Source organism: Rattus norvegicus, chromosome 13, assembly GCF_021556685.1.
Source record: "Rattus norvegicus strain SHRSP/BbbUtx chromosome 13, alternate assembly SHRSP_T2T, whole genome shotgun sequence".
NCBI lineage: Eukaryota > Metazoa > Chordata > Mammalia > Rodentia > Muridae > Rattus > Rattus norvegicus.
This window is the reverse complement of record NC_141546.1, coordinates 106,657,558-106,682,277: the sequence shown is the minus strand read 5'-3', so window position 1 is coordinate 106,682,277 and position 24,720 is coordinate 106,657,558. Positions and strand designations below refer to the sequence as shown.

The following is a 24,720-nucleotide window of genomic DNA, read 5'->3' as shown; positions in this document are numbered from 1 at the left end:
CCGGAAGGCTGACTTGTGGCTTCAGCTTCTTTTCCCATCAGCTCAGCTACAGCAGGACTCTCTGGACAGCAGCTCCCGCTCTGATCATCTACTCTCCTGCCTCCATTGTCCCAGCTGAGAGCAAAACACAGACTCACAGAGCAGTCCCTCATGGGAAAAAGAAAAGCTCTTGTAACATACCCACTGAAGCTCTCTCTGGGTTTCCTTCCTAAGGCTGAGTCTCTTTTCTTACCCCCAACCCCCCAAATTAAAATTATCTACTGGAAACAGCAGGGTCAAAACTGCCAAGATTCTTGTTGGGTCCCTTGCTTGTCCTTTGTTTATTTCCCAAGTAATATGCTCACACTATGCCGTATATTCTTATGTGTGTTTGTGTATGTGTGTGTGTGTGTGTGTGTGTGTGTGTGTGTTGCACTTCTGTGTGTATAGCATGTGTGAGTGCTCATTTTAAAGCTCTGAGAAGGCATGGAGCACAGGACTCCTAAAATAAAACCCTTCTAAAGTGTCTCACATCTCTCCAAAGACCTAGAAATAAACTCCGCTTAAAAAAGCATGCCAAACAGCTGCTAGCCTTGTTTGAGATGAGCTGGGCTGGCAGCCGCGTGCCTGTAACTACCCACACAAAGTGGGGAGAGCGCTTTAAGTTGAGTCCCTGTTTCCTCTGGTGTTGGCCCCGTTCCTGTAGCAGGTTGGAGTCAACAATGGAATGACCCTTGTCTGTGTCTTACGAGGGTGGCAGAAAACCATGATATAAAAAGATGCAGGGCCTTTGCCAAGCTGAATGTCCTTGAAAGTGATGGCGTTGGTTGGTGTAACGACAGTGTTGGTGCAATGCCGTTATAAGAAAACGTGCTTGTCCTGTTAGGGGAAGGTGAGGATTAAGGCATGTATATATCATAAGACTTACTTAAAAGTACACAGGAGCACAGAAAAGCAGCAATGGAAGTCACTGCTTCTTGTCTCCCAGGGGTACCTGTGCTGAGTAATTTATGGTTTCTACCTCTGCACGGTGAGCCTGTACTGTGGTCTAGTCAGGGGCAGACTAGCAGGGTGGACTCACCCCTGCCGAGGCTTGACTTGCCTGGGCCCATATCTTATTTGTGTTCGAGGTTTTTTGGGTAGAGTTGTCATTCTGAGGAACAAGATACCTGGGGCTGTTGTAGCTCTCAGATTTCATTACAGAAGAGACTAGATGGACACTGTCTGGGGCTCTTTTGAAATGTCATTGCTTAATAGTTACTGCAGCCCTTCTGGGTTGGTTAATACTTCAGGTTCAGAGAGGAGGGGACTGGAGACAGGGAAAGACAAGTATTTAGCTCTACCCTGTGGAAGTTGAATGCAGTCATATGTGATCTCTTTGGAGCATCCTATATTTCGGACACAAAGGGTATTCCTGGATAAATCCCTCCTGCCCCACGTGGGGCATCTGCCCATTTGTTCTGCGTGTCCTGACTGCTGGTGCACCATTGAGCAACAGACTAGGTGACATTCCAACATTCCAGCCCTCCATTCTTGAACAAGTTATGAAGTGTGTGTGTGTGTGTGTGTGTGTGTGTGTGTATCCCTGAATGTATTTACCCATGCACACATGAGTATGTGTGCATGTGGATTCTAGAGGCCCATGTCGGGTATCTCCCTTTGTTTTTGAGACAGTCTCTTACTGAACCAGGAGCTCACCAACTTGGCAAGACTGGCTTGCCCTCAAGCCCAAGCCACCTGCCCTATCACTGTTTCCCAGTGTGGAGGCCACAGGCGGTCCTGCGCCCAGACTTTAATGTAGGTCCTGGGGCCGTTTCACTTGCATGATGAGCACTGACCCTCAGAGCTCTTTCTCCCATCTCCGAAACTGGGAATTTAGTTGTAGTCTTCACAGTTGTGGGTGAAGTAACTAATCTGAAAAATCAGTCCAAGTGAATTTCGGGGCTCATAAAGGTGGTGGTTTGTCACATGTAACCTAAGGATGGAGGTGTAGGTGTTTTATAATGACGTGAACTTTACAGTGTGAACTTGTACAAACTAAATGGCTGTCATATTACCAGGCGATAGACTCTTAGGGAACCACCATGGTGTCTGCTGGTTGTACTTGACGGAGGTGTTGTTGTTCAATGCCGGCTGTGTTACCATAGATGTCACACCCCCAACTCCCACATCCATTCCCTAACAGCAACTTTGATCTCTCTTAGTTTCCCCCAATTTTTCCAGTCATCTTTTAAAAGTCTGTACTAACTCACTCTTTACTTTTGACTTCTAAAGGCAATGGGTTTCTGAGTGAGACTCATCCCCCTATCCCTCAATGTGGTTATTTTTTAACCACGGGAAGTGACTCACTGTCAGGATGAAACACTGCTTACCTGGTCCCCACCTCAGCTTGTGTCCTCTTTGCTGGTCTGACCAGGTTCCCATCACTACTTCTTCCCAGACTCTGCTGTTGGAGAACAAACTCCCTCAGATGGAAATCCCCATGGTCAGACAGTCAGCTGACTTCTGATGAACCTTGTTGAAACTCTTTCTGCGGCTACCACTGTGCTTTAGGTCTGCTGTCTGTCAGATGCCTGCCCTTCCTCTGTCTCCTTGCTACATCCTATTCCTGTTGCCCTGAGACAGCTTGTTACTACTCCATCCATACCCTACTGTGTGATTTGCTGCAGCACAGCCTTTTAGAAAAGGATCTGGGAAATACATTCTAGAGACCTTTTGTATCTTAAAAACGGTCTTTAATCCTCACACAGTTGGTATCTGATTTGGGGTTTTATGTTGCAACTTCTCTGGCAGTTGTTGAAGGTATTATCTGTCTTGTGTCTTTTGCCTTTGCTGTTGGGTTTCTGTTCTTGTTTCTTTGTGTCCACTGTTTTCTTTCTAGATACTTTGAGGCAAATGTTTTTTATGTTCTCAAATTTCATAGCACCTATAACGCCCTCAGTTTAGAGCTTCTCAGGTACAGTTTATCTGGGGGGTGTATTTGCTGGGCAGTTTTATGTCATCTTGACACAAGCTAAAATTATCTGAAAGACGGAACATCAATTAAAAATGCATTCATAAGATAGGGTGGTAAACAGGTCAGTTAGGGCATTTTCTTAATTAGTGATTGATGGGGGAGGGCCCAGCCCATTGTGGGTGGAACCATCCCTGGGTTGGTGGTTCTGGGTTCTATAAGAAAGCAGGTTGAGCAAGCCATGGAGAGCAATCCAGTAAGCAACAAGCTTCCATAGTCTCTGCATCAGCTCCTGCACCAAGGTTCCTGACCTGTTTGAATTCCTGTCCTGACTTCCTTCAGTGATGAATAGCAATATGGAAGTGTAAGCTGGATAAACCCTTTCTTCTCCACTTGCTTTTTTGTCATAGTGTTTTGTTGCAGGAATAGAAACCCTAAGACAGGGGACCTTCATTGTGTGGGTGTGGAAAATGAGGGCACCATGCTCACTGCCTAGATCTTTAACAAGCTCTGTGGAGCATGTATTGCCTGTGCCTCTTCCTGTTCTGTGTATAAATGTGTACACTTTTCTTCTCTTTGGGAACTAATATTTGGGTACCTTGGCTATATGGATTCCTCATCTTCTCTGTCTTATAACATTGGGTTGACTTTTCTTACCTGCTTCCTTATCTAGGGCTCTGTACCATTTTCAGACGTGTACTATCAGTTTCACGAGATAGGAGAAGGAGCACAGATATCTAACCAGGGAATCATAGAGGCTTTTTTCCTGGGAGGTCCCTTGATGGAGCATTGCAGAATGTATTACCTCTCCCCAATTTCAAATTTTTAAATGTTACGGTTTCTTAAGAAGCAGGCCTTTCCCCAAGCTGTTGTTTTTGGTTGAACAGGATACTGCTGAAGCCATTCCTGCCCTGTCCTAGGTTATTTAGTGGTCCCAAGGGACTCCAGTGTAGCCTGGAGAGGGAGGCGCCATGACTGTGAGCAGCTGAAACTTGGGCATGATGGTCATCAGTCTTCCAGCTTCTCCCTCATGGGCCTTGACTGTTTATGCTCAAGGGAGGTGGCCAGAGTATAGGGTCACTGAGTGGAAAGACTAGAATTCCCTTTCCCACCACCTTTTCCTAGCTTATAATTCACGAACCAGGAGATCTTTAAAGGAATGCAGAATCGAGACTGAAGTTCCCTGTTCACCTCCTCCCAAGGCCCAGCAGCCGGTATGCAGTGTGCATGGGTTAAGGAGCCTGTGACTGTTGTGAACTTCTTTTACTTCTTAGTGATAAACTGGAAAGATAATTCTTGGGGGAATGCAGCGATGCATGATCGGTGTGGCGTGGGGGTGTGTTCCCAAGTGGTTTGTGTGGAATGGGTGTGGGGTGTCCATGGCCTATGTGAAGTGGGCATGTGGTCGTGCAGGGTCTGTGTAGAGTGGGCATGTCGTCAGTTAACCCTTCTCCTGAGAGAACTCTCCTGTTATTGACTTTAAGCTTCTCATTTTCTTTCCTTTGCAGATGGAGCTTCAGGGAAGCTTCCAATTCAAGCTTCTCACACATATGTGTGAACATTTCTTTAGGGCAGATACCAAGAACAGAACAGAGCTGGGACTGACAAACTCTCTCTTGGTTATATCTGGCCCACTGTCTTGTCTGTTCTTGGATGGCCTGCAGCTAAAACTGTTCCAACAAGTGCCCCCCACCCCCGTCATAAAATATAGATAAATATCCATGCAAGCTTCTTACTCCTCTTCTGATTCTTTTCCAGAATTTAATTGACTGTTTTTATCTATTGATTCTCTCTCTCTTTCTCTGTCTCTCTGTCTCTGTCTCTCTGTCTCTCTCTGTCTCTCCTTCTCTGTCTCTGTTTCTGTCTCTCTCTGTCTCTGTCTCTCTGTCTCTATCTCTTTCTGTCTCTCTGTCTCTCTCTGTCTCTCCTTCTCTGTCTCTGTTTCTGTCTCTCTCTTTCTCTGTCTCTCTTTCTCTCTCTGTCTCTCCCTCCCTTCCCCCTCTGTGTGCATTTGTGTGTGTATGCGTGTGTTCAGGTGCATGCACACTACCATGAAGGTGTGAACACGGGAAGATAACTTCACATCCTTGCCTTTCACCTTGAGAGACCGGGTCTTTGTTGTTCAATGCTACAAGGTCAGGCAGGTTGATCCATGAGTGCCACACAGTTCCCCAGCCCTGGCTGGGTACAGTGGGATCATAGACATTTGGGTTGCTGTATAGCTTCTATTTGGCTTATGGGGGTCTGAACCCTGGCTGTTAGAGTTGCTGGTACACACAGCTAGCACTTTCCCCACAGAGCATCTCCCCCAGCCATATGCGAACCTTACAGATGACTTTGGAGTGGAGGCTTCATAGAACTCCTGGTAGTGTTTCTCCTGCAGTGTCTTGTGCCTTCTTTGAATTGTACCCCATTTCCAGTCCCTTACATTGCCATAGATGGTTTGAACCACTGAAGCAATTTCTGAAAACCAATAATTTATAAACAACAGAAATCTAGGCTCAGATGTGGCCCGGTAGGTAAAGTGCTTGCTGTAGGAGTGTAAAGACCTGAGTTTGGAGCCTCAGATTCCACACACAGCTGGATGAGGTCATGAGCATCTGTAATACCAGAGCTCCTGTGTCCAGTGAGAGGCAGAGGCAGAGGCAGGAGACTCCCCAGATGATCTTTGTGTTGAGTTGATAATTTTGTGTCTTGCTGAAATCATGTGTAAGTTTGTTTCTTTTGGTTCCTCGAGAAGGGTGACCATGTCATCTCATCCACATGTCCCACAGCTTGGTTCTTGACAGCAGTTATAATTCTTGGCACACTTAATTGTCTTACTGTACAATGAAGCCACTCAGTGCAGTTTGAGCTAACGAGGGTGGGAAAACTCCCCTTTTCTCTTGAGGGTAGTGGGGCTGTTGGTAGACAATGCTCTTCTGTTGAAGTTTTTTTCCTAGCCTCCTAGGACTTTATATTGCACACGAGTATCTACTTTTGCTCGATGCTGGTGCTGGCATCTATTGAGTGACCACAGAATTATTCCTCTTTAATTATTAAATGCTATGAGTAACATGGGTTTTCTGGTTTCTCTAATATTGAATCATCTTTGCATTCCAGCGTAAACTTTTCAAAATTGAGTGTCTCAGTGTTTCTGTTGCTGGGGAGAAAGGGTTTACTCCGCTCACACTTCCACATCGCTGCTCATCACCAAAGGAAGTCAGGAGCTCAAACAGGGCAGGATCCTGATGCAGGAGCTGATGCAGAGGCCATGGAGGGGTGCTTGCTTCCCCTTGTTTGCTAAGCCTGCTTAAGAACCCAGAACCACTAGCCCAGCGATGGCACCACCCTCAATGGGCTGGGCCCTCTACCATCAATCACTAATTAAGTAAATGCTGGATCTTAATGAGGCATTTTTCTCAGTTGAAACTCCACCCTTTCAGATAACTCTAGTTTGTATAAAGGTGACATCAGTCTAGCCGGCTCAACTGACCCCTGGTCAGCTTGACATATAAACACATCCCGATTAAGCCACAGTCTTTCCTTTCTCATTTAATCTGAGATTACATGCTTTCCATGTCTCCTTCATACCTTAAAAGCCAATACCGCCCTCGTGATTTTTCACACTACCAAGTTCAACTGCCAGTACAAGGTACAGCCGAGGCTCCCTCTGGAGCACTGCTTCTGCGTATGACTCTCAGGATACACTTCCCAGAAGAATCTTAAACATTGCTAATCTCTCAGATCCAATCTACCAGAATGGAGTAACCCAGCAAAGCAAAGATTTCACTTTAGTGGCTCTGGTATCTTGTTAACCACAGCCAATTCTTCAGCCTCAACTAACCAAAACAACAGAATCTAAGATCAGGGTAGCAAACAGCCCTGATAGTCTTCAAACTTCCGCTGAAATGTCACAAGCCAGGCCTCCATCCTGTGCACTGCTCTCAACCTTTCGACCTCCCACAGAATATCCCACTAAGCCTTCAACATTCAGTGGCTTTTCTAGCCCAAAGTTTTAAAGTCCCTTTGCAATCCTCCTAAGACCACGGTCAGGTCTGTCACAGCAATACCTCATAATCTTGGTACCAACTTGTCTTCGGCTTTCTATTGCTATGATGAAATGCCATGACTAAAAATCAAGTTTGGGAGGAAAGGGTTTATTTGACTTATACTTCCATACCTCTGTTTGTCTTCAGAGGAAGTCAGGACAGGAACTCACAGAGGGCAGGAAGCTTGGAGGTAGGAGTTGATGCAGAAACCATGGAGGGGTACTGCTTACTGGATTGCTCTCCATGGCTTGCTCAGCCTGCTGTCTTCCTGAACCCAGGACCACAGCCCAGGGATAGCACCACCCACAAAGAACTGGTTCTCCCTGTCAATCACTAATTGAGAAAATGCCTTACAGCTGGATCTTATGGAGGCTGCGGTTCCCTCCTTTCAGATAACTCTAGTTTTGTATGTCAGGTAAACACAAGATTTGCCAGCACATCGAATGTACTTTTAAATAGTTCTTATTTTTATTCACTGTCCCTTACTTTGTAATTTTTAAGGAACTGTGTTAGCTTCTGGTTTTATGTTTTTAAATTTATTTATTTTGTGTGTGTGTGTGTGTGTGTGTGTGTGTGTGTATGTGTATACATAAGTTTTATATGTACTGTATGTGTGCGGGAAGCTCAGGAAGCCAGAAGAGGGTGTCAGAGCCCCCGAAACTGGAGTTACAGGTGGTTCTAAACCACCTGATGTGGGTGATGGGAACTGAGCCTGGGTCCTCTGCAAGAGCAGTAAGTGCTCTTGGCCACTGATCCACCTCTCCAGCCCTCTGGATCTTAGGGTTATGCTAATGTTATAGAACAGTTTTCTTTTTAAGAAAGTTTCTGCGAAGTGAAAATCACCTTCAACTTGACCATTGGGTTGAACTTGCGCATGGAGGCCGCCTGTGTAAGCTTTCTCGGCTCTGCCTGAGCACGGGCTTTGAAGCTTCTATAGCTTTAAAGCTCCTTCAGCTTTGGCTGTCGCTGTTCTTCCTTGGCTATGTTTGCTCAGTGCTTCTAGTTTCTGTATTTGAAATTTCAGGCCATTTATTTTTCAAGAGATCTACTGTTTCCATTGAGATCTTCAAACATTGCCAGCAGCAGAGGCCTCAGAGCCCCGCCATCGTCCTCTCCTGGTTTTTGGTTTGTTTGGTTTTGCTTTAGTTTCTTGCTCATGACTGCCGACGCCCGCCCGTCCTATTATTACTGAAGTAAAGGCCTTGGCTTTCAATGCCGCTTTATCCTTTGATGTTGTGTTAATTTTTGCCATGTCTTGTTAATGCGCCCGTGTGGCTGAGTGCAGGCTCCGTGTGCTCATGGTCCACACAGGCTTGCAAATCTCTTCCGTGTACCTGTCCCGTAGAGAAGGCCTGCGAACTCTTCTCACTGCGATAAGATAAGTGTGCACTACTATAACTTACCATTTAAATCACCGCCGAGCATAAAATTCAGTGGTGTCAGGTTCCTTTACACCATTCTCCAACCATTACCTCACGACCTTCCAGATAGTTCTATGAGCTCACTCTGTCCCCATTGGGTGGCTCCTGGTTGCCTCTGTTTTGCATTCTGTGTGACTTCACCTGTTCTGAGTGTCTCATTCAACCAGAGTCTGATCATGTGTGTCCCTTTGTGTCTGGCATGTACCAGTTAGCTTACTGTTCCTAAGGTTCATCTGCATGCCAGTGGGTATCGGAATTTCCTTTCTAAAGATGAGTATATGCTTTATGTATATGCTACATTTTATCTAGCCACTAACCTACTGATAGGCATCTGGATGGTTTCTTGGTTCCTCCTTTTTCTTCATAAGGTCTTTGTGTGTTGATGTGTGCATGCCAGTGTACGATGTGTTTATCCATATATGCATGTGTTCAGTTGTGAGCACGGGTGCATATGTGTCATGTGCGTGAATGGAGGTCAGAGGATGACCTTGGGTGTCGGTCCTTGCTTTCCACCTTGCTTGAGACAGAATTCTTGTCTGTCCCTATGTTCGACAGGCTGATAGACTGCTGACATTTGGGGCTTCTCCTGCTTCTGCCTCCATTTGCCATGGGGGCAGCAGGACTACAGGGGCATGGACTTTTACATAGGTTCAGGATCTGAACTCTGCAGGGTGACTCTTCCCACCCCAGACCCTCTCCCTGCCCAGCATTTGGGTCACACCTGCCCTTTACTCATGGGAAGGAGCTGCTATGAACATGGTGTATACGTACCTGAGCCACTGTTCTCCCTAACGTGCACTGGCAACACCTTTCTCATGAGTATCAGTAGACCTGAGTTTGCAGTCAGACATGGTAATGCTCTGTTCAATTTTGAGGATCCATCGGGCATTTTACATAGTTTCTGTAGCACCATGATCTCACCAGCAGCTAATAAAACTCGAGATTGCATTACAGCCTGAGCCTGCCTGCTTTACCCTCCTCTTCCTCTCCTCTTCCCCCTCCTCCTCCTCTTCTTCATCCTCTTCTTCCTCCTCCTCCTCTTCTTCCTCCTCCTCCTCTTCTTCCTCCTCTTTTTCCTCCTCTTTTTCTTCCTCTTCCTTCTCCTCTCCTCCTCTTTTTCCTCCTCCTCTTTTTCTTCCTCTTCCTCCTCCTCTTTTTCCTCCTTTCTCTTCCTCTTTTTCCTCCTCTTCCTCCTCTTCCTCTTCCTTCTCTTCCTCCTCCTCTTCTTCTTCTTTCTCTTCTTTCTCCTCTTCTTTTCTTACCCTTCCTTTTCCCTCTCTTCTTCCTTCTTTTCCTCCCCCCTTCCCCTCCCCTCTCTTCTTTCTCTTCCTCCTCTTCCTTCTCCTCTTCCTCTTCTTTCTCCTCCCCTCCTCTTTCTCTACTCTTCCCCTTCCTCCTCTATCTCTTTCCATCTTCCTCCTCTTCCTCCTCTCCCTCTTTTTCATCTTCCTTTTCCCCATGCTTCTCCCCCTCCTCCCATTCCTCTTCCTCCTCCCCCTCCTCTTCTTCCTCCCCTTCCTCTTCTCTCTCTTCTTCCTTCTTTAAATCCCCCGCTTCCTTCTCTTCCTCCTTCCCTCCTCTTCCTCTTTCCCCCTGCTCCTCCTGCTTCTTTAAAACAGGCATCACAGAAGGCATGGATCAGTGTCTTCTGGTTTTGATTTGCACTTTCTGACGATTGTTAACATTGAGTGGGAACCATCTGATTACCGAGCCTTTGTATTTATTGCCTGAATGAATGCCAATCGAATTCTTTCTCTTTTTCAGTGGGTTTTGGCTTTCGTTGTTGTTGAATTGTGATAGTTCTTTACATATTCTGAACATTAATCCCTCACTGACATGTGATTGTGGGTATTTTCTATTGTTGGGTTACCTTTTCCCTGTCAATTACATCCTGTAATGTAAAGTGCTTGAAATTTCTGCAAATTTCAGCTCTTTTTCCTTACATTGTTGTGGTTTTTTTTTTTTTTTTTTTTTTTTTTTGGTAAATTCCAATTCAGTTTTACGTTTTTCATGTGACTGCAAGCCAAATGCTTTTACTTTTGAAACTGTCACCTGGTGAACATTACAGTTTGAATCTGAAATGTCCCTCAAGAACCATAGGTTAGAAGCTTTTATCCACGGCAGCCGGTAAGAAGCCACTGAAAACCCTGTGCTAGGCACTTGTTCCTTACTGTTTCCTATGAAGAGTTTTAAAATGTTAGCCCTCATCTTTAGATATTTGATTTATTTTGAATGATTTTTTAATATAATGTAAGGGTCCAGTTTCATTCTTGTGGGCGGACACACAGACAGGCATCATTTCTTCATGGGGTGCTCTGAGCCCCCTGGTGACCATGCTATAACTCCACAGGTGGGTTTCTATTGAGACCTTCTCTTCTGTCCAATCTGTTCACATGTGGACCTTGAGGCCACTGTGTGTGCTGTGGGCCACACTCTATCACAGACCAGCCTCTAGGCCACTGTGTGTGCCATGGACCCCTCTATGACAGACAAGTCTCTAGGCCACCGTGTGTGCCATGGACCACTCTATGACAGACCAGTCTCTAGGCTACTGTGTGTGCTGTGGGCCACACTATCACAGACCAGTCTCTAGGCCACTGTGTGTGCTGTGGGCCACACTGTCACAGACCAGTCTCTAGGCCACCGTGTGCTGTGGACCACACTATCACAGACCAGTCTCTAGGCCACTGTGTGTGCTGTGGACCACTCTATGACAGACCAGTCTCTAGGCCACTGTGTGTGCTGTGGACCACTCTATGACAGACCAGCCTCTAGGCCACTGTGTGTGCTGTGGACCACACTATGACAGACCAGTCTCTAGGCCACCGTGTGTGCTGTGGACCACACTGTCACAGACCAGCCTCTAGGCCACTGTGTGCTGTGGGCCACACTATCACAGACCAGCCTCTAGGCCACTGTGTGTGCCATGGACCACACTATCACAGACCAGTCTCTAGGCCACTGTGTGTGCTGTGGACCACACTGTCACAGACCAGCCTCTAGGCCACCGTGTGCTGTGGACCACACTGTCACAGACCAGCCACAGGCCACTCCTGCAGCTGCAGCTTGTGTGACTTTGTAGTAAGTTTTGAAATCAGGAATGTGGATTCTCTAACTCCGCTCTTGCTCCCAGCACTGTTCTGGTTATTCCAGGTCCTTTAAGATTGAAAATGGATTTAGGATGACAGTATTCCTGCAAAGAATGTGTTGGGACTTGGTGTTGAGTCTGTGTGTAACTGTAATATCGTTACTCATGCATACAGGCAGAACACCGACACACTTAAAATAAGCACATCTTAAAAAAAGAGTAATAATACGCATTATTAAATTTCTCATCGTGATATACAGTAGAGCTTCTGAATTCATTCTTCCTGCCTAACTGAAGTCTTGACGCCACAAACATTTATTTATGCTTACTTGAAGCCATGTTTTAGTTTCAGTGTGTAAGAGTTTTTTTTTTCTTGGCTAGGCTTCATCTTAAATATTTAATTCTTTTTTTGTGCTGTTATAAATATAAACTTTCTTAATTTCTTTTAAAAAATTTATTTGCTTGTGTGAGTTCCTGCTCTCTACTGTGCACTCGTGGAGGTCAGACAACCTAGTCTGCAAGCTTCCAGGGATTCTCCCTCTCTCTCTCTCTCCTGTCTGGTCTAGGAGCCTGGGGGAATGTGTGCTACTGTGTCCAGCTTTCTGTGGGAACTGGGAATCCAAATCTGGATCCCTAAGCCTGCAGAGCAAGCACTTTACCCACTGAGCCACATCCCCAGCCCCCTGGCTTTTAAAAAGTGCTTATAGTATATAAAAAACAACCATTTTTTTTATATATTGATTGTGTAATCCTAAAATTTTGCTCAATTTTTCATTTCTTCCAATGTGTTCTGCTTTTCCTAAAACCTTTATTCTTGTGTTATGAACAGAGATCATTTTACTTTGTCCGTTCCAAATTTAGGTGTGGGAAAAATTCTTTGTTTTTAGAATAAGAAGATGAAATTTTCATATATTCACCATGTAGAGCATGTTTTCAACTACTGACATGTGGAGTGGTTGGGTTGGCTCATAGGAGCATAACCTTGTGAGGTAATTTTCGCTAGTGAGGACACTCAGAATCTGGTTTCTGTATAGTTTTCAAGAATATGCGTTATTCTTGAGCTGGAGAGATGGTGCACCAATTAAGAACACTGGAGGACCTAGGCTCAGTTCCCAGCATCCATGCAACAGCTCACGACTGTCCATAACTGCAGTTTCTAGAGATCCAATGTTCTTTTCTGGCCTCTGTGGGTACCCAGTACACATGGGGTGCACATGCATACAGGCAGGACACTGATACACTTAAATAAAAAAAAGTATGTCTTTAAAAAAAGACTCATAATACGCATCATTAAATTTCCCATCGTGATATACAGTAGAGATTCTGAATTCATTCTTGCTGTCTAACTGAAGTCTTGTGTTCCTGGACCAGCCACGATACCTGTTAATTTTTATTAAAGTAGCCTATGTTCTTTGATCTGACACTTTCTGGGAAGATTTGCTGACTCTATGGGGTACCTGACCCCCAGGGTACCTGAGTCTGCAGAGTAGCAGAGCCCCTTGGGGCACCGGAGCCCCCTGAAACCAAGTCACTGGGGTACCAAGCTCTCCAGTGTACCCAAGCCCCCCAAATCAGCCCCTCGGGGTATCTGAGCCCCACTTCCTTTAAAACCAAGCCCCCTGGGGTACCCAAGCCCTTTTAAAATTTCAGTGTATCAACCCTGCATTTCTGCTTCTGGAATCAATACTTGGTGACTTTCTTGGATTGAAACTAAAATGTTCCCCAAAGGCTTGGTTCCCGTGGCAGCAATGTTCCTAGAGGTGTGGCTTTGGGGACACGATTGGATCTCAAAGACTCTGACCTCATCCATGGATTAATCCACTGATAGTTGATAGTGTTGTAGGCTGATAGGAGGACCTACTGGAAGGGAATCAATTCTTGAGGACTTGTTGTTGGGGACCCTGTCTTATCTCCTGCCTCATATCCCTCCCTGGTCTTCCTGGCTGCCATGGGGAAGCAGCCTCCATGCTCCCTTTCACCACAGTTCTATTTTGCCTTTCCCTGGCCCAAAGCAGTGGGCTAAACAATGAGTGACTGTAAACTGAACCTTATTTTAAGTTTTTCCTCCTCAGGTAAATAGCCATGGTGAGAGAGAACTGATACACACAGGCCACTGACTGACACACAGGCCACTGACTGACACACAGGCCACTGACTGACACACAGGCCACTGACACACTCAGGCTGCTGACACATACAGGCCACTGACACACATGGGCTAGTGACACACTCGGGCCGCTGACACACACAGGCCACTGACACATACAGGCCACTGACACACATGGGCTAGTGACACACTCGGGCCGCTGACACACACAGGCCACTGACACATACAGGCTACTAATACACACAGGCCCCTGACACACACAAGCCACTGACACACAGGCCAGTGACACACACAGGCCACTGACACACACAGGCTGTTGACACAGCATAGGCCACTGACACACTTGGGCTACTGACACACACAGGCCCCTGACACATACAGGCCCCTGACACATACAGGCCACTGACACACACAGGCCACTGACACACACAGGCCACTGACACACACAGGCCACTGACACACACAGGCCACTGACACACACAGGCCACTGACACACACAGGCCACTGACACAGCATAGGCCACTGCACACTTGGGCTGCTGACATACACAGACTGTTGACACAGACCACTGACACACTCAGGCTGCTGACATAGGGCACTGACACACTCAGGCTTACTGACACATGGGTCGCTGATACACACAGGGCGCTGACACACACCACATGGAGATAATCCTTTCTATATGAGATGTGTGTGCAGAAATGCACTCTCGGTTTGGGAATAGAAGCAGCGTTTCAGTTGTGGGTCTTTCTCTTCTGGGAGCACGTTCAGAGCTCAGCAGCAAACTGGGAAATGAAACTGAGGGGAGCAGGTAGTTTTTAATTTTAATTAAAAACCTTAATTAGCATACAACATATGACTAGGTTCTTTCTGATGTTCCATTACCTGGAGATCGGAGACACTGCTTTCTGATATTTTGTATGTTCATTCTGCTTGGGCACAGGAAGGGACCGAACATTACGGACTCACGAATGAGCTTGTGGGTGCTGCCCACCTGCCCCCACTGACGTCCATTGTTGCCTCCCCCACCTCTGCTGCCCCCATCCCCCTCGCCCTCTAGTGTGTCATTGTCATTAGAAAATGAAAACCTGCGATTTCATAGGGAACCGTGTCCAGCTGCTCAATCCCACCCCTACTTAAAAATAGACAGCATCAGGTCACACTTGCCAAGCCTTTGTCAAAGTCTCCAGCAGCCATTCCTCCAGCCATCTGCTCCCCCAGATGCTCAGCTGCCCCCAATCTCAGCTCCTCCCCAGTGGACAGTTGAGGGGCCGAGCTCGGCAGCCTTCAGCTCTGCAACACCAGCTGCCCACATGTGTGGCATCGCGGTAACACATGCTGCAGGCTGAACCCCAGGCACCGGCTTGCTGGCCCAGCCAATCTTGCAATCTCCAGACACTGGATGTTGGCTGGAAGTGGTGGGGGTGTTTCTATGGAGATGTGAATCAGCATCTCTCAGCAGGAAGACAGAGTTTGACAGACGTTGGGTGGGCTCTGAGACTCAGTTGGTTTCAGGTTGGTCCCCACCTTGGCAGTGTACCCAAGCTCTCCAGTGTACCCAAGCCCCCCAAATCAGTCCCTCGGGGTATCTGAGCCCTAGATTGCTGCTGCTACGTTCCCACCTTTGGTCTGAAACACTGTTCTCAGATGGTCGAGAAAGGCCTACCTGAGGCCTGAGATTCCTGTTGTTCTGGGACACTCATGTAAGTAGGGCAAGTCCCATGTCTTCACTGGACCAAGTGGGCTATACTAACAAAGAAAGGGAACTGCAGCAGCCTGAGACATCGGCACAGGAACAGAACAGTTCTTGCTAACTCACTCTGTCTTCCTTCCATCCCCCCACCCTCTGAATTTCAGACGTGTGTGGTGAGGAGGACCCGATGGCTGTTGGATCCTTGTTCATCAGCAGCTGGAGGCACAGGGGCTTCCTTCCTTCTCAGGACTCTAAGTAGCCTGGAGTCATCGAAGGAAACTAACAACATTCCAAATAGGTCTTGGGGGCAGCACTGCTCCCAAATATTTGCTCCCAGCATAATGGAGCACCATAGCCCTTTCTGTCTCTGGGAATAGGCCAAACCACACCAGAACTCTTTTTTGCATCCTGATAAATTTGATAAATTCGTGTTAATGAAATTAAAATTCTGTTTGTCAGTCACACTGTTGCTATCTGATCAGGTTGGCGACTGGACTCTCATTGTCGTGGTTTACGGCTCCTTGTTGTACGCTGATATTCCCCCGTCTCATTTACGATTCCCCAACATGAGTTCTCTTCTCCAGGATGTTTTAAGCCTATGAGAGGCAGGAGGGTGGGTGACTGAGCTGCAGATGTGGCTCTGTTTGCACATGTGCCTGCATCCTAGACACAATAGACCACAGGAGTGAATGCTATTATCGGATGTCAAAGAGCCCAAAGGAAATGAAGGATTTATAATAAGGATTTATAACATTCTACTTTTGATATAGCTAGGTGGTCCCAGGGAATAAACCTTGTTTTTCTGTCTTGGGACATCTAAGAGTCGTATTAATTTAAAAACAACACAACTGGGACTGGAGAGATGGCTCAGCAGTTAAGAGCACTGACTGCTCTTCCAGGGGTCCTGAGTTCAATTCCCAGCAACCACATGGTGGCTCACAACCATCTGTAATGGGATCCAGTGGCCTCTTCTGGTGTGTCTGAAGACAGCTACAGTGTACTCACATAAATAAAATAAGTAAGTCTAAACAAAACCCCAAAAACCCAACAACAACCATAAGCCAGTGGCTGTGACCCAGGTTCTAGGGTAGAGAGATCCGTAATATCAACCTATGTCTATTGGCAGCAACCCTCATTATCTGCAGTTTTGATTCCATGGTTTAATTACTTGAAGTCAACTGTGCTCTGAAAGTACTACCTGGAAAATTCTAGAAATAACCAATGTATATGTTTAGACTGTTTGAAGCGCTAAGTAGCCTGGAGAACTCTTGAGCTCTAGCCCACTTCTGTCTTTCCTGAAATGTGACCCTTCTCTCCTTCCAGTATGTCTGATTGTATGAACTACCCACCTACTTGTGGCTCTGTATCCCTCTTAGTTATCAGCCTGGCTGGTGGGTTTTGTATTTGAGGAGTCCTTATAGAATAGGCGGATGCAACATCAAACAGTCCTCAGGGGCAGGCTGGGTCAGACTCTTCACCTTCCCTTGTCCCTCCTTAGCCCTTCCCCAACCCTATCCATGCCCACTCCAGTCATCACAGCTTCCTGTTCCACATGGGCACTCACGGCTTAGCCTCCTACTCTGTGTGGCCTTCCCGTTTAGGTTATATCCCAGCCAGCTGAGCAAGCCCATGGAAGCCTCGTCATTCAACATCTTGTTCTCTGTTGGGTTTTTAATGATTTTAGTCACTTCTAATAAAAGAAGACCTCTGCGAGCTTCACCAGGCTCTATACCCTGACGGTGGGTTACACTGATAAAGGAAAAAGGGGGGGTGGTCTTTCAACTCCCTCCTATACTGTCAGGTTCAGGGTGGAGGACAGACTGACTGGGTTTGGCTCACTGGGCCCTGGGAAGTCAGATTTGTCACAGCAGCCTCTATACTTACAGGGAATTATTTGGACACACCCATGCCAATTCAGATAGCGTACTGTTTCTTGATTTATTATTCTGAGTTCTTCATGTTCATTTCCTGGCCTTCTCCCCAATCACCTCCCAGTTGTTGCTAACTGAGTCAGTACTGCCCACAGAACATCTTCTGCTTTCAAATGCAAACCACAGTGGATGGGCATTCTCTGAAGTGGGTTGCTGGGTAATGAGCATGTCCTTCTCTGCCTTGTGTGCCAGCATCCCCACTTCTGCTCATGGCCTCTGGGGACAGTGAGAGTGGCAGTGTCATCTTGTCTGAGACCTGTGGGCTGGAGGGCCAGCTCGGTCACTGTCCCCCAAATGGCTTGTTCATGCCGAGGCCACACTGTGTGTGGTGGCCATAAAAGCCCCTGTAAAGTGGCATGGGATGAGGAAATTGTGGCAGGGAGATGCCCCTCCACAGTGGGATCTGTGCTTCTGAAACAACCCAGCAGCACACAGTTGAGAGATGGACCAGGATGGAAATTGATTTCTCTAGACTGAGGGGACTCTGACTAAGTTAATGTCACATCAGGTCACCACAGCAAGACCCTGCTGAGAGTCACCCTCCGTACTGGTCTCTGCCTATGTGACTCACCCAGACTGCTGCCATGGAGCCTGTGAAATCTCAGCACAGCTGAAGCCGGTGGCCTCAGAGAACTGTTAGGAAATGTCTACACCTTTCTCTCGCTCCCCGTTCCTGTACCTGTAGGCTCAGCTGAAACATTTGTCAGAATGTGGTGCTGCCCCTGGCTCTACTCTGAACACACAGATGTCTTTATGGGGTTCTCACGCCTCCTGCCATGGTGGGGTGGCCTTACTGGGAAGGGCAGCTGCAGTGTAAAGGACGAGGCATAAAGGCTTGGTTTGCTTTGTAAAATCTGTGAGGAACTACCAAAGGGGCATGAAGTGCGGACCCAGGAAGGATAACAGAGCTGTGCTCACTAGGAAGGTCCCTCTATCCATAGTCCTTTAGTACTGCAGTCAGTCGCCTTCTCAGCTGCTGCTGCTACTACTGCTGCTGTGTGCTGTTGAGAAACTGTATCAGTTCCTTGTTAAAATGTCAAAATGCCCAACAAAGGCAGCTTCCAGAAGGAAGGGCTTATTTTGCCATACAGTTTGCCAGTTCTGTCCATCATGCTGTGAAAGTCATGGAGGCAGGAACATGAGGCAGCTGGCCACATCGCGCTCACAGGCAGGAGGCAGGGGAGATGAATACTGGCGCACAGCATTCTCTGTCTCACTTTATCTCTTTGTGTGTCTTTGTCCTTCTATGTGTGTATCTCTGTATCTCTCTGTCTCTCTGTCTCTCTGCCTCTATGTATCTCTTTCTATCTCTTTATCTTTCTCTGTCTCTCTGTGTGTCTCTGCCTCTCTCTCTGTCTCTGTCTGTTTCTCTCTGTGTCTCTCTTTGTCTCTCTGTCTCTATCTGTCTCTATGTATCTCTTTCTATCTCTTTCTTTATCTCTATCTTTCTCTATCTTTCTCTGTCTCTCTCTCTGTGTCTCTCTCTGTCTCTGTCTCTCTCTGTCTCTCTCTGTCTCTCTCTGTCTCTGTCTCTCTCTCTCTCTCTCTCTCTCTCTCTCTCTCTCTCTCTTTCTCATGCAGTCTAGGACTTGCTTTCACTCAATTAACCCAGTCTAGAAACATGACTAGTCACAGACTCATGTAGAGGTTTGTTTCTGTGGTGAATTCTAAATTCCATCAAATTGACAATCACAGCGTTTCTCTCATACACCTTACCTCATAGCAAGTCAGGTTGTTGCAAGGGGCTGGCTGACTTCCTAGGGTCAAGGCCGCCAATCTAGAAGGTCACTGTCTTAGGCTTTTACTGCTGTGAACAGACACCATGATCAAGGCAAATCTTATAAGTAGCATCATTTAACCAGGGCTGGCTTACAGGTTCAGAAGTTCAGTCCATTATCATCAAGGTAGGAAGCATGGCAGCATCCAGGCAGACGTGGTGCTGAAGGAGCTGAGAGTTCTACATTTTGTTCTGAAGGCAAACAAGAGTAGACTGGCTTCCAGGCAGCTAGGAGGTAGTTCTCTCAAAGCCCACCCCTACGATGGCATAGTTTCTTAAACAAGGCAACACCACTTCTTCTCATAGTGCCACTTCTGGGCCAAGCATATTCAAACCACCACAGTCACTGAGATCTTGATCCTGGTGACTTTGGTCTTGATGTGGCGCTGTGCCATAGGGAACAATTTAAACGTGATTTTGTCTATGGATTTACAGGCAGAGTGGGTAAGAAGGCTGCTCCATCCCAACCAGCTTTAGAACTTACAAGACCAGAGGGAGGCCCAGTGTGGAGGAAGTAACATCGTTGGTGTGCATCACTTCTTTTGGTAGAACAAATATGTCATAGGCTAGAGGTTTTGAAGACTGTCTCAGCAATGACCTAGTAGCTGCAGGCACAGGGGGAAGAAGAGTGACAGGAGGATGTCCTGCTGGCTGTAGGTCAACTTGACAGAAGGTAGAGTCATTTGGAAGAGAGAACCTCAATTGAGAAAAACACTCCACAAGATTGACCTAATTGTCCAAATCAAACATCGATGTGAGAGGGCCTAACTCACTGTGGGGGATGCCACTCCTGGGGTGGTGGTCCTCGGTTCTGTAACAAAACATGATTAGCAAGCCATGAGGAGCAAGCCAGTCAGCAGTACTCTTCTCTGGCCTCTGTATCAGTTCCTTTCCATAAGTTCCTGCTGTGAGTTCTTGCCTCGATGATGGACATGTAAGCTGTAAGGTGAAATGAACCCTTTTCCCCCTTGGTTTGCTTTTAGTCATGGAGTTTATCACAGCAATAGGAACACCCAGACAGAAGTTGTCTCAGTTAGGGTTTTACTGCTGTGAACAGACACCATGACCAAGGCAACTCTTATAAGGACAACATCTAATTGGGGCTGGCTTACAGGTCCAGAGGTTCAGTCGATAATCATCAAGGCAGGAACATGGCAGCATCCAGGCAGACATGGCGCTAGAGGAGCTGAGAGTTCTACATCTTGTTCTGAAGGCAAATAGAAGTCTGTTTTGAGGCAGCTAGGAGGAGGTCTTAAAGCCCAACCCCACAGTGACACACTTCCTTCACCAAGGCCACACCTCCTAATAGTGCCACTTCCTGGGCCAAGCATACACAAACCATAACAGAAGTAAACCTTAGCCATAGTTCTGCTCCCGCGGTGAGATGCCTCTTGTTCCCCTCACAGGCCCGGCACCTCTCCCCACAAGCTCGCCGTCGACTACACGCTCTGCTGGCCTCCTGCTCTACCTCCATGCTGATCCTCTTCAACCTGGTGTTCCTCGAGGGAATTCAAGTTGGAAAAACCTACTGGAACAGGATCTTCCTGCAAGGTGAGTGGCCTCGCAGCCCTGCGTGCCGCCGTATGCTCTCCTTATATGCAGATGCTATTATTGACTTGAGAGTCTCGGGAGAGTCACATGTATGACATGTGACCAGCAAGTGTCAGCTGGGAGCGGCTTCTGGTCCCCTGTGACTGCAGCGCTACCTGTGTGTAGGGAGCTCATGTTGGCTGCCTGTGCTGCTTGATGTCCAGATGTGGGACCCCAGCTCCATAGAGTTTCCATGCTCATCCTCACCACATCTCCAATGCTGTGACTTCTTCCTGTGCTCCCCCGGTATCTCTAGATCCCAATCTTCAGCAGGCGAGCAGGCCAACCTTGTTGCATTTATGCTCTGGAGTCTTGCTGGCAAGTCTTCTTGTGCGGTCCTGGAGCTGTGGTCCTGGGTCCTGTGTTGTATTTATAAAAAATAAATAAAGAGCGAATGTATATATTTTGGTGCATGTGTGGCAGGGTCATGCTGAGGCATCCCTTCCCCCTGAGGGACCAGCCACAAGATAGTATGGTATAGAATAGAGTTTATTTAGGGCACGGGGACGGGAGTTGAGAGGGTGATAGAGACAGAGAATGGCAGAGAAAGATTAGAGGAGTAAAGGCCAGGCATGAGCATGTGGAGAGAGAGGGAGGGGAATAAGGAGGAAGGAATGGAAGGGCAGGGCAGGAGTGAGAAGGCAAGAGCAAGAGAGAGCAGAGGGGGCGAGCAGTGCCTTTTATAGTGAGTCCGGCACACCTGGCCGTTGACAGGCAACCATGGGGCAGAGCTTAGACAAAATGCTAACAGACCTGGACACTTGTCTCTGAACATCATTACCCAATCATTTATTTTAAAAAGTAGACATGTGTGTCCGTGTGTTTGTAGACACATGTGTGCGATGGCATATGTGCACGAGAGGTCAGAGGACAACTCTGTGGAGTTGTTTCTTTCCTTTTACCTTCACAGGGGTTCCAAGGATAACTCGGGTTACCAGGCTTGCTGGCAAGTACCTTTATCCACTAAGCCATCTCATTGGCCCCAACTGTGGGCTAATCTTCTGTTTCATGCACACCCCCACCTCCAGCAAAGCTACATCTGTGTCAGGTAGAATGTTAGTGTGTGTCAGTTGTGAAAACTTTACAGATTGTCATTATCTTTGGTCAGCACTCCTCCTGGGCTGGCATTAAGACACTCTGGGACTTCTGAAAGCTGAGAGTAGAATATTCCCTGAGCATAGCGCTGTACTCACTGTACTTTCAAAGGAAAGATCCCCTGTCCCACTTCCTTTTCCTATGCTTGGGGTTGGGGAGTCCTGGCTAAGCAGTGGTGGTGAAACTAGACATGGTTCATCTGTTATCTCTGTGTTGGGTACCCAAGGAGCCACAGGTATTTCTGTGGTGGCTCTCTCTTTTCACACCAGAAATATTTACCCAGCACAGCTGCCAGATGCCTGGATATCAGCCATGAATGTAGACTGTGTGGCTCAGTGGGCCCACTAGATCCCATTTGATTTTGATCTTGTCACTGTAAAAGCCCCTGTTTGATGTACTTCCTGTGATGTTCAGCTGATGGTTCATAAAGAGATCACATGCTTTGCAGATAGGAACTTCTCTCCAATAAAGACGAGAGGTGGCAGGTGCAAAGGATGGGGTGATAGGGTGACCGGGTCCTACTCTTCTTGCCTGCTGCCTCAGAACATGACAGGCATAGGGAGACCTGGGTTAGGGGGAGCTGACCTTGGCCTCCTTGTCATCTAATGAAAAGACTCTGATTTCCACTTCAGTAAATCAAATACATCAGAGTTTTGCCAATCACCATGAACGTAAGGATGGAATGGGAAGTCTGTGCTGCGTGTGTGTGGGGCCTCGCCCAAGATCTAAGCACTCAGGGTGCTAAGGGTGAATGTTCAGGGTCTGAGGCTAGCCTCAGCTACCAGTGAGACCCCGTATCCAAGGAAAGATGGGGGAGATAAAAGAAACACAGATTATAAATATGGAAGCCAAACACAAATGATTTCCATGTGACACTGGACTAGGGTAACTGTGCAGATGTCTGAGTGAGCTGCTGGAGGCCAGTAGGCAGAGTGGTTGGCTTTCCACAGCAGGTGGCCATCACCCAGGAGTGGTGTCTAAGCTGAGCACCAAGAAGGCCATTGTGCCAGGGAAACTCAAGATGGCCGCCACAGCAGGAACTCCACTCTTGGCGGATCTTCACTGTACGTACTCATTACTCAGGGTTGAGGAGATGACTCAGCAGGTTCAGGTCCTCAGCAGCCATGTAGAAACCTTGTATTACCATGCATGTGCCTGAGACTCCAGGGCTGAGCTGTGGACAGGCAGCAATGGTATAGCATTGGGTTGGGAGGGCGGGGATAAGAGGATTTCTGGGGCTTCCTTGCTACCAGCCTAGCTTGGCTTCAGGTTCAGTGAGATATCCCATTTCAAAGGGATGAAACAGAGAGAGAGAGAGAGAGAGAGAGAGAGAGAGAGAGAGAGAGAGAGAGAGAGAGACCCTTGATACTATCCCCTGGCCTCTGAACACATATAAAAATTTACATATGCACATATACACCTGTGACCCCCACCTCCTACACACCCAGTCATTTTTCTAAGCTATATCACTTAAGACTTAGAATGTTTGATCACTTCCACATCCTTGTCTTGGCATCAGGGAAGAGAAGAGAACAAGGAGGCCAGTGGGCCTGATACCGAAGGACATGATACGTGGCATTTCTGCTCATGTCCCCATTGGCCAGAACCAGTTATGTTACCCCCTCTCAGGTGCCAGGATGGAGCTGTGGGAAACAGGCAGGTGTTGGCGTGTATCAGTGGTCTGTGTCATGCAGTCACCCAGCCAGAGATGCCCCAGAGGCTGTGGAAAGCTTCAGTTGTGCTTGAGGAAGAGGGAAGACCAGTGACTGACACATGAAAGTCAACTGCAGTCAAGGCTGCGGGAGTGGACTCAGAGCCAGGAGCTAGTTGCCTGCAGTAAGAAGTGGGGGCAGACCTGGGGCACGTTGGTGCTGAAGCAACAGAGCAAGATCTACAGAGCGCCCTTGCTCTTCCTGCATGGCAGGAGGCTCATAGCACCGCTTGCCCGGCACCCGCAGACCTGCCAGTATATGGGGCCAGCATTCTGTGCCCTTCTGTGGCCTGCAGTAAGACACAGTGCTTCTGCCCTCCTTGTACTCAGGAGGATCGGGGATTCTGATTCCTTGCATAAGACTCTACAATCATTTCTCATTGGGGCTTTCTAGACAGACAGACCTGCTGGGATCTTGACCAGTCTGTTTCCTGAGAAGCTTGAGTCAAGCAATGTCTGCTGGGATTTTGTCAGTTGCCCCATAAGTCATTTTCTTGTTGAGGTCTTTCCCTCCCAGACCTGGGTTTTAGATCTCTCATGGAAGGAAGGGAGCCTGATGGTGGAAAATCTCCCATCCTGGCAAGCCTGACTGTCTCATAACCTGATAGAGTTGGCTGTTATAAATATTCATGTTTTGGTAGAAGAACTAATTAATGAGTTGGTAGTAAGGAAATAGCTGTTATAAATATTCATGTTTAGGTATAAGAACTAATTAATGAGTTGGTAGTATGCATCCTCAGGTCCTGCTGGGAGGGTTAATAGATCAACATTCTAAAACTGAGAAGGAAAATCAGACCTCTGAAGTCATCGGGTCCTCTAGGACCCCGGAAGGGCCTGTTACCTTGTACGTGTAGCTGCTGGTGGATGTTTCAGGGCATCCTGACTCATCCTGCAGCCTGGGCATCTCTAACCTCTGCTTCTGGGTGTAAGATCAGTTCCTGTTGCTCACCTTTCCACAGAGGGGATGTGACGAAGACGTCAGGAGATCTGTCTCCAGGGAATGGCTCATATTCAAGCTCAGAATCCGGGCAGCAGGACTTGACAGACGTCCCTTCCTCTGTGCTGTGATAGCTTAGGTATTGCTGTAGAGACAAAGAAGCTCTTAGTCATCCCTATGGATCCTAACTCAAGGAGTCAAGCAACACAGGGAAGGGACAGAGATTATTAAGGGTTTGCAAACACCATTGTCTTAGTTGCTTTTCTGTTGTGATAAAACACCAGACAATACCAACTGTACAGTCCATTATGGCTGCAAAGTCATAGAGGCAGGGACTTGACATATCTGGTCACATTGCTTCTGCAATCAGAGAGATGAATGCCTGTCTTCAGATTGCTACCTCCCAT

The 24,720-nt window shown here is 47.3% G+C and overlaps 1 protein-coding gene across 1 annotated transcript in view; it reads left to right on the top strand.

Annotated features, from left to right (window-relative positions):
- Nucleotides 1–24,720, top strand: part of Hhat (hedgehog acyltransferase) — a 252,931-nt gene that overhangs the window by 190,539 nt on the left and 37,672 nt on the right. Inside the window, exon 11 of the mRNA NM_001398579.2 lies at nt 20,387–20,531. Within this exon, the coding sequence (NP_001385508.1) occupies nt 20,387–20,531 (145 nt within the window). The remainder of the gene's footprint in view (nt 1–20,386; nt 20,532–24,720) is intronic.